The sequence below is a fragment of the Meles meles genome, chromosome 19 (genome assembly GCF_922984935.1).
Source record: "Meles meles chromosome 19, mMelMel3.1 paternal haplotype, whole genome shotgun sequence".
NCBI lineage: Eukaryota > Metazoa > Chordata > Mammalia > Carnivora > Mustelidae > Meles > Meles meles.
Genome location: NC_060084.1, coordinates 41,298,350 through 41,308,714, shown reverse-complemented (window position 1 = coordinate 41,308,714; position 10,365 = coordinate 41,298,350). Strand labels below are relative to the sequence as shown.

General features: G+C 46.4%; 1 protein-coding gene across 1 annotated transcript; it reads left to right on the top strand.

The window, feature by feature from the left end:
• Positions 1-1,576: 1,576 nt before the first annotated feature.
• LOC123930521 lies at positions 1,577-6,642 on the top strand. The gene is made up of 3 exons (XM_045986744.1): positions 1,577-1,916; positions 2,210-2,496; positions 6,336-6,642. The coding sequence occupies exons 1-3, from the start codon at positions 1,577-1,579 to the stop codon at positions 6,447-6,449; spliced, it is 741 nt and encodes a 246-aa protein (XP_045842700.1). The 3' UTR covers positions 6,450-6,642.
• Positions 6,643-10,365: the final 3,723 nt, after the last annotated feature.

The window sequence follows — 10,365 nt, the reverse complement described above, 5'->3', positions numbered from 1 at the left end:
GATTGCTAAATGGACAGAGGGCTGGATTGACAGACACATGATGAAGCAAATTGAATCAAATATTAATTGGAGAATCTAGGTGAAACATACGTGGGTGTTCCCTCTACAATTACTTCCATTCTTTATTATTTTTTTTGTATATTTGAAAACTAAAGATTTTTTTTAAAGATTTATTTATTTATTTATTTGACAGACAGAGATCACAAGTAGGCAGAGAGGCAGGACGAGAGAGAGGGGGAAGCAGGCTCCCTGCTGAGCAGAGAGCCCGATGCAGGGCTCAATCCCAGGACCCCGGGATCATGACCTGAGCCAAAGGCAGAGGCTTTAACCCACTGAGCCACCCAGGTGCCCCTGAAAATTTTACAGTAGGATGTTGGTAAGAGAGGAGGAAAAACTAGAAAGCACTGAATAACAGCAAAAGCACTAGTTAGCATTTATCTTGTATTGCCATGTGCAAGGCCCTGGGCCAAGGACGTTTATATTCATTTTCTCATTTAATCTTCTCACCAGCCCCCAGAGCCTGGTACTGTAATTTTTTCCATTATGCAGATGAGAAAACTGAGTCACAGGGAGTTGAAGTCACTCACCTATGGTATCAGTTCTTGTAAATGATAGAAGCAGGACTTCACTTCGGGTACGTGTGATTTCATAATTGAGACTCACCCCCTCAGACCCAGGGCACCCCGCATTCCTGTCCCCTCCATTTCTTCGATAGAAAGAGAAAGTTAAAACCCAGCAAATGGCTTCTTATGACTCCTTAATTTTCACACATCTCCAGTATTGGATTGTATCTTTATAGAAGGGAAATAAAGTACTCATTTCAGTTTTCTTCCTTCAGGGATGGGATTGTCTCCCTGCCAGTAATCTCAGCAGCTGCACAGTCTTCTCCAGGTGCTGAGAAAACTTGTCCCACCTTAGGGGCTCCAAAGGTGGCAATGAGTTGTGTTTATTGTCCCCTCTCCTTCTGACCGTACTCTGAAGGTAGGGCGGGATCTTTTTTATGAATGAGAACACGGTGAGGCTCAGAGATTTTAGATAAGTGGAGGAAGGTCACATAGGATTACAGGAGGGACAGACTTGCCCTTGTGTCTGGTGATGCAGAGCTTTGGGCTCAGGTTTCTCTTGGTTTCCGATTAAACCAAGCCTGGCAATACAGCTGCACGTTCTCTCAGTTGCCGGTGGTCTCTGCGGGTATTTTCCGCACAGTCGTACTTCCCCATCAGCGTTCCTCTCCTGCCACAATGCCAAGAGCTTTTGAGCAGGTGAGCAGAGATCTGAGCCACCTGCGCCCCATGGTGGAGAGGGCTGTGTGGCGTCCAGGTTTCCTTTTCAGGGAGGGCCTGCGAAATGCCTGGGTGTCCCATCCTGTGGCACAGTGGCCCTGAGGGAGGCTGTGGGCAGAGATCTAGGGGTGCCCATCTTCCCGGTCAGGAAAGGGTTCCTATTCTGCGGAGAGGGGTCAGTGCCTCGTCTGCGCGGTCTACCGGGCTTCAACCTGGGCAGGGGCTGGTGTCCCCCGTGCCTTGACACCCACCGGGGCAGAGTTGGGGACCCTGCACACGCCGCCGGCTGACAGATGGCTCGTGCCATCCCCAGACCCGCCTGTACGCAGGCCCCCATCCGCGCTGGCCGGCCCTCCGGGCGACCCCTGGGTCCCGCCACCCTACAGCTCTGCACCAGCACCCCGTTTGGAGGCTGCGGCCCCCAGAGGAGGGGTGGCCCAGCCAAGGCCGTCCAGCTGGCGGTGGCGGAGCCCCACTCCGGGGCCCGGAGGCACGGCGGAGCTGGAGAGCAGCCCTCAAGCTCGCCGGCGGGGCTTTCACTCACAGAGCCGCCGTCCAAGGTTCTTGTCTCCGCCTGGGGTCGCCTGAGCGCCGCAGCGCCAGAAGCCTTTCTGGATGATGAGGGGGCGGGAGGTGGAGGGGGTGTGGGAGAGGCAGCTGCGCCAGGCTGCTGTCTGAGCCCGAGGCGGGGGTCCGGTTTCTTGGCAACGGGTCCCCAGTTCGGGTCAGGCCCTCCCCGCGGGGCCGGCCTCTCTCCCCTCCCCCGCCAGGCTCGGGGAGTCCCCGCCGCGGACCCGAGCTGGAGCCCAGGTGTGGCCTGGGGGGTGCGGCCAGGGGGCGGGGCTGGCGTGGGAGGGGGTGACCCAAGGCGGTAGGTCGCAGCTGCCAGCCACCTTTTCCACAACCCCGGCGGGCCTGCGCGGGAGGGCGGGGACCGGGAGGGCCCGAGGGGGGCCGACAAGTCTGTTTCCGCCCGGCCTCCGCCCGCTCGCTCGGGCTGAAACGAGTCTTTCCGGTGGGGTTGCCCAACCCGGGCCGGAGCGCCCAGCCTCCCGGAACCTCCCGACTGGGCGTGACCCCGCCCAGGCCGAAGGCGAGACCGGGGCGAGAGGTGGAGCTGCTGGTGTCGGATCGGGAGAGCCCGGGTCCTGGGTCCAAGGTGGGGCGTGAACTTCTGGGCCTTTTCACCTTCACTCCCCCACCATCCGATGCCGTGAGTCCCCAGGGGCACCCTAATACTGGGTTTGGAAAAGCTTCCTGAATGAGTCTGCAAATCAAAACTCCGGTCCAACCGTATTACTTTACCTGGGGAAGCTGAGGCACAAATAGATTGTACCAAGGCCACATCATGAGTTGGCAAACCACAGGGGAGCCTAGTGAAAGCTTAGGAGGAGTGACCAGAGGCCGGGATTTTCTCAGGGCCTAAATCCTGGAGATCTGGTAGCGCTACTGGGATAGCTCCACTGGGTGGACAGAGCCGGACCTCAGCGAGGGTCCCGGCCTCACTAAATTAATGAGAATGATGCAGTTCTTCCCTCAACCAAGGAGCAGACATGCCGTTTAGCCTCTGCAGAGAGCAAGACAGGGACCACTCTCCCTCCCAGCCTGGCGCCAGCACGGACCCGAGGGCATGTTAACAGGAGCCAGGAATTGGAGGCGAAGCATCCTTCATTTACTTGGCGGTGAGGTCTCTGATTGCCAGGGTCTGGCTTTTCAAAATCACAGCATGCTGAGACCCAGGAGGTGGGGGTACCCTGGAGGATTCTTTTATCTGTTCAACCTTGAGTCAGACTTGCAATGAGCATTTGATCAAGAAACTTGGTCAGTTTCTCAAAATACAAAATCAATCCCCGATTTTACTTTTTTACTTGGCATTTCCTTGGGATATTCCCTATTCTGGGAATGAAAGATTATCAACTATTGTCTTAAATTCTGTCCTGATTAGCATCCTTCCTCAATTCAGGATTTCCCTGGAGCCAGATCTTGGCAGCTTCAGGATTATGACTTCTTAAAAATATAATTTTGATGAATTTGTATCTAGTCCCCAAATTAGAAACTCTCTTAATTATAGGAGAAAACACTTTCAAAGAGAAAGGGTAGATCTTTAGAGCAAGCCCTGGAGCAATGCTTTTAAAGAAAATCTCAGGGCAGGCAGGTCCTCAGCTGAACTGGTAAGGGAAGACCCAAGCCAGACTGTCTTTTCTGTAGCTGTCAGGCCCACGGTCATCCAGTTAATTCTCAGTTAGAAACTAAGGAATAAAGGAAGGTTTCCTTAAAGTTGTTCAGGCTCTGCTTAGGATTCTAACTTGAGAGAAAGCTTGGGCTTGGTTAAGTGGTTTTAAAATTGGGCTTGGGTGGTGAAATGGTAGATGAGGGGAAATTTCTCTTTATAAAAGTATTTCGTGCTGAGGGGCACCTGGGCAGCTCATTCGGTTGGACATCCGAGTCTTGCTTTTGACTCGGGTCCTGATCTCAGGGTTGTGAGATGGAGCCCCATAGGAGCTCTGCCCTAGGCTCTTTGTGGAGCCTGCTTGAGGTTCTCTCTCTCCCTCTGCCCCTCCCCCTGCTCACGAGTGCTAGTGCGCGCGCTCTCTCTCAAAATAAAGAAATAAAATCTTAAAAATCAAAGTATTTCTAGCTCATAAAAGAAAGAATTATAGGCATCATCGTTGTGCATCCCTAATAAATTAATGGATCTAGGCAGATAAGCTATGACTACTAACATCATGAAAAGGGAGAACTTGATGGGGCACCTGAGTGGCTCAGTCAGTTAAACATCTGCCTTCAGGGGCACCTGGGTGGCTCAGTGGGTTAAAGCCTCGGCCTTCAGCTCAGGTCATGATCCCAGAGTCCTGGGATCGAGCCCCACATCAGGCTCTCTGCTTGGCAGGGAGGCTGTTTCCTCCTCTCTCTCTCTGTCTGCCTCTCTGCCTGCTTGTGATTTCTGTCTGTCAAATAAATAAATAAGATATTTAAAACAAACAAACAAAAAAAAAAACATCTGCCTTCAGCTCAGGTCATGATCCTGGGGTGCTGGAATCGAGCCCCACATCATGCTCCCTGCTTAGTGGGGAGTCTGCTTCTCCTTCTGCCTCTGCTCCTCCCCCCACCACTCACCACCACGGATACTCTCTCTCTCTCTTTCAAATAAATAGATAAAAATCTTAAAAAGAGAGAGAGTGAGAACCTGACATGATGTGCCTTCTAGTGGAAAAACTCAGTGCCAACTGTGAAGTAGTCTTAACATTCCTCAAGCTCGGGGCGCCTGGGTGGCTCAGTGGGTTAAAGCCTCTGCCTTTCGCTCAGGTCATGATCCCAGAGTCCTGGGATCGCGCCCCGCGTCGGGCTCTCTGCTTGGCAGGGAGCCTGCTTCCTCCTCTCTCTCTCTCTGCCTGCCTCTCTCCCTACTTGTGATCTCTATCTGTCAAATAAATAAATAAAAAAAATCTTAAAAAAAAAAAAAAAACATTCCTCAAGCTCCCACCACTCCCCCCCCACCCCACCCAAACACAAATCAAACCTGAACCTGATCCAGCCTCATCCAGATCAGCTATCACCTTACAGGAAATACAAAGTGTAGGTAGGGATCGTGTTCAAGGACATTATGGGAACATAATCAAAGCGATCCAGATTTTGTGACACTGCAGGACAAGTGACCCAATTCCTCAGTAACTAATTGTAAGGAAAAGAATCACACTTAGATTCCAAATCAAACAAATGGCAAAAAGAAAAACAGCTGACGTCCCTAGAACACTTGTAAGTCTGAACACCAATGGGATAGTTGATGTTTAAAAGGTATTATTACATTACTTCAGAGTGATATTCTTATAATTTTAGGTATTTTTTAAGTATCTTCATGTGTTTTTTATGTATTTTGGAAATACATGCTAAAGTATTCATAGATGAAATGATATGGTATCTGGAATTTATTCCTAACTAGTTTTATGTAACGATGCGGAAGGTGGGTGAAGGTATAGTTGGAAACAAGAAGGACGTCAGTCATGGGTATATGGTGGTTCATTATGTCATTCTCTCTATTTTATTTTTATTATGTTTGAATTTTTTTTTAAATACTTTATGTATTCATTTGACAGAGAGAGACCACAAGCAGGCAGAGCAACAGACAGAGAGAGAGGGGGAAGCAGGCTCCCCGCTGAGCAGAGAGCCCGATGTGGGGCTCGATCCCAGGACCCTGGGATCATGACCCGAGCGGAAGGCAGAGGCTTAACCCACTGAGCCACCCAGGCGCCCCTTAATTTTTTAATCTTTTGCTTTTTGTACAATATCCTCAAACTTGGGAACTGGCCTTGAAACCTGGCCGGATTACCTGGGCTGGAGCTCAGGACGATCGGCCCATGTTTTCCTCTGTGACTTGGTGCACACTGATTCCCCCTTGTCCATTTAAGAAACACTGAGGACCTTCTGTCTGCTCGAGCTTCTGAAATTATGGAGCTCACGCTCTAGGTTAGATGATGACAAGGAAGGAAGCCACCAGAGGGAGGTGGGGAAGGCTTTGCGGAAGAATTAGTGTTTGATATGAATCCTGGTAGATGAAAAGGATTTCCCTGAATGGTGTCAGTTCATCTTCTGGAAGATAAGATGGTGAGACAGATCTGCAAGGAGGACCCAGTAAGTCCTAATAGATGTTGCAATTATAACCCGTCTGCAACCATTTTTTTCCCTTGTGTGTGTGTGTGTCTCTGTAGGGACTCAGGAGACCCCGGTGGACTCCCTGTCATCGTCCTTTATTTTGTTAGCTGAAGCAATACAATTTGAGCTTTTGTTTTTGAATCTCTCAGTGGTGTTTGGAGGCCGAAGCGTTATCACATTAGCTGGTCTATAGCCTTCTGAGGGAGTGGTCTCTTCCGCTCACAGATTTATTTCCATCCATCTAGTTCCCAAGGCATTTCACTTGAGCAACCTTAGCTGTACATTTGCTGGTAGTTATGCCCAGCATTGGTAATAAAGACCATGTGCTCATCAGAATGTGAGTGCTTGTGGTTGACGTCCTTAGTTTTCTCAACTGCTCTTGTCTTCTCTCTCTCCCTGTAGGACATGGAGTTCAACATACAGCATGCAGCCTGGCCTTCAGGTCAACTCGTTCGTCCTGATACTCTGCCACATCAGGTTGAACTTTGTGCTTTGATGGCCCTTTTGTCCATGTGACATGAACCATCTGCTAAGGGCAACGCTTGAAACAGCAATGGTCATTTGACAAGTCATTCATTGTATCATGCCTCTATTATGGAAAATTATGGTTTTTTTCTTTTTTTAAGATTTTATTTATTTATTTGTCAGAGAGAGAGAGTGAGCTCACAAGCAGGGGGAGCGACAGAGGGAGAGGGAGAAGCAGACTCCCCGCTGAGCAGGGAGCCAGATGTGGGACTCGATCCCAGGATCCTGAGACCATGACCTGAGCCAAAGGCTGACGCTTAACCAACTGAGCCACCCAGGTGTCCCTGTTTGGTTTTTTTTTTTTCTGTTTATTCTTTTCCTCATCTGTTTTTATGGATACTTGCACTTTAAAAGAAAAATTTCTGAAATTTTCAGAGAACAAAAGAATCTTTAAATTTGGTTGCTATATATTTGTTGAGTTTTCCTGAGTTATGATGTGGAGCCGGTCATTATCTTCTTAGGGACCTAACAGGCATCTTTCTGTGTGATTCAGAGTCTGGTGGAAGGCTGGGAGTGTTAGGAGTGCCTTTCATTTTTGCCACTATAAACCAAAGGTACGCTTTACCAGAGAAAAATATTGAGAAGTTAGCTGTGATATATTGCATGTTTCTAGTGACTGCTCAAAAGCTTCTGGTACTAATTTAATTAAAATAATTTACCTTAATTGAAAACTATAATTTTCTCCTTTTTCCAATCAGTTGAATTAATTTGTACTTTTAAAATATCCATCCACATGGAATATATTACTCCAAAGCCAATACCCTAAACCTTAATTTTTGTGCTAACCATCATTTATAGTTGGGGCATTATGGTAAAGGAATAGTTGAGACTTCTGCTTTAAGCTCTGGAACACCAGCCTGGTTCAAACCAAGCCTCTGACCTCAAACAACTAGAGCAGTTGGGTAATTTTTAAAATCTATCTTAACACATCAGAGATCTACCTAGGCTGTAAGAACGTCAGAGGACAAGACACTAGAGAGAAGGAAAGTATAGACAGGTGAGCCTGACATTTGACACTTGTCTCAGTCACTTTGGGCTGCTATAACAAAATTCCATAGATTGTGTGGCTTAAACAATAGACACTCATTTCTCACAGTACTGAAGACTAGAAGTTCAAGATCAAGGTGTTGGAAGATTTGGTGAGGGCTCTCTTGCTGGCTAGCAGCTACATCTTTACAAGTGGCCCAGAGAGGAAGCTCTGATACTTCTTCCTTTTCTTATAAGAGCACTAATTCTATCATGGAGCCTTCACTCTCATGATCTCATCTAAACCTAACTATCTTCCAAAGGCTTCACTTCCTTATACTATAATTTTGGGGGTTAAGGCTTCAACATATGAATTGGGGCAGGGGGAGGCACAAGCATTTAGTCTGTAACAGCACTATTATTCGCCGACTTAAAGATTAAGAAGATGAATAGACCTTTGGCAATCTCAGAGAGAGCCTGGTAATATCCTAGGTTTTTGGTTAGGACCTCAAGATTATACCAATAGGAAGGGCACAGCAAAAAAGGACCAAGTCTCACAAAGATACAATTTTGGCTCAAACCAGATTAAGATGATCTGCCTCCCTACCAACTGCTTTACAGAAAAAAAAGAAAATCTCTGGAGAAAGATAGCATCATCCACAGTATCACACTGGTTCTGTAATTTTCATATATAACATGTAGCATTTGATCAGAATTTACTAGGCACACCAGGAGACAAGACCAAATGACTGAAAACTGAGAGGAAAAAAAAAATAGATAATAGAAACTGACCCACAGGAAATCCAATTATTAGAATTATCAGATAGAGTTCAGGATAACTCCTGATTGATACATTCAAGGAAATAAAAAACAAAATGGAAAATTCCAGCAAAGAATAGAAACATCTTGAAAATCAATGGAAAATTTATGACTGAAAAAAATGATTAAAAGTAAGATCGTATTAGAGGAATTCAAAGCAGATCAGATACAGATAAAGAGAGGATTAGTGAATTAGAATATATAGCAAAAGAAAATATCTGTACTTTTTTAAAGTAGGCTCCATGTCCCACATGGAGTCCAACACAGGACTTGAACTCACAACCCTGGGATTAAGACCTTAGTTGAGATCAAGAGTCAGATGCATAACCATCTGAGCCACCCAGGCACCCAAGTGCTATGTTCAAATATAATCACATTCGGGCATTAGGACTTCAACATATGAATTTATTGGGTGGACATAATTCAATCTATAACATACTTTCTAAAGGAATGGTGAAAATGTATAACTAATAAGCTAATAATAGAAAGTGAAATGAAATGAAAATAATGACTCCAAAAGAAGGTGAAACATAGAAAAAGAAAAAGAAACATTGTAGATTGAAACACAAATATATGAGAATTAAATTAAATATAAATGAACTAAATACTGCCATCAAACTACAAAACCTGTTAGACAGGATAAATAACCAACGCCCAATTACATGTTGATACATAACCTAGGCATAAGGATAAGAAAGGAAGAAAAAAGATATGCCATGAAAACAATGACTAAAGACTTAGTAGGAGGCAGGAAGGTAAATATTTCTGATTTGACCATACAGGTTTGCCACTATCAATAGCAGTTAATGGAGAATGTACCTTTTTGACTTTTCTGAATCAAATTGGCTGTTCCCAAATGCCTTTGAGGCCAGTCATTTTCTTAAAGCAGAGTCCTACTTACCCACTGTCTTACCCCCACTATATCATCCATACTCACCACAGTCAGGTGCGCAGAGCCTGGAAAACCATGCTATTGAGTCTGGCCATCTGTGTGTGTGGAGGAAACACTAGGACTAGAACAGCTTCCTTTCTGTTTCCCCCGTGTTTGTGGAGCTTAGCCAGAGCTCAGGCTCAGTGTTGGGCCGTGTCTGTCTTAGCAGAACTCACAACCCTTGAGAGACAGACATGCAGAAAGAGGGCCCCCAAATTGAGTATTTACCATAATAAAGATATAGGAGCCTGACAAGAGAGTCACCCACTCTCCTTGGAGAGTTCCTTTCTCCCTTCTTCAGATGTTTATTGAATACCTACTATGTGCCGGCCTAGTCAACACTTTTTTTCTAGGACCTATATTCTTTCTAAATACTATGATATCTTAAAAAAAAAAAAAAAAAAAAAAAGTAGAGGAGGTTCTTTTCCCCTTGCTCAGTGAACTTTGTGAAATACTGGTAAAATTAAAAGCAAATGGGCAAATACAGAGAAGGGAGAAAAGGAGACCAACCTTAAGAGAGCCCCCATTACTTATGATCTCATCGATCCCATAATAATCTAATGGGAGGGATGTGGGTACGCTTTATAGAAAGGAAATTAAGGCACAGAGAGGTTAAGGAACTTGCCCTGAGACCCCAGCTTATAAATTGAGGAGCTGATCTACACACATCAAATCTTTTCACCCTTGGTCCAGTGTTCTTTCTGGCATTCCAGGCAGATGACAGGTAGGTGTCCCGGAGACCCTCCTCCATTCTTACGGAGCCCCAGGGCTTAGGGGTAGCATTTGTGAAGCAGCATGAGGAGACTAGGAATATATACTTCAGACTCTGCACCTGTTGTACTGATGGGCCGAAATGCCCAGATGTCCCGGGTGGGTTGGAGCCTAGTGCTTCCTCTATACCTTGCTTTCCCCTCAGCCTCCTTAACTTTGGGACTTCGCAGCAGCCTGCTCTCCGCTGACAAGTGGTGAGACAGAGCATGGGGCGATGGGTGATCCTCTTGTCCTCTGGGTCCTTGCATTTCCTTGACAGTTTCCAGGAGATTCCATAGCTGCTAAGAACTCTGAGCCAGGGGCTCGTCTTGTCCTTTTGGCTTACAGTGCAGCTTTAGAGCCACACAGCAGCAAAGAGAAGAGAAAACCATTCATGAGCTCACGCTGTCATGACAAAATACCATAGACTGAGTGGCTTGA

Excerpts from the sequence above, each read along its gene's own strand:
- LOC123930521 (XM_045986744.1), top strand. The coding sequence starts at position 1,577 with ATGGCTCGTGCCATCCCCAGACCCGCCTGTACGCAGGCCCCCATCCGC. Across the intron at positions 1,917-2,209 it reads GGATGATGAGGGGGCGGGAG|GGCGGGGACCGGGAGGGCCC; the intron begins GTGGAGGGGGTG and ends CCTGCGCGGGAG. Across the intron at positions 2,497-6,335 it reads CTCCCCCACCATCCGATGCC|GACATGGAGTTCAACATACA; the intron begins GTGAGTCCCCAG and ends CTCTCCCTGTAG.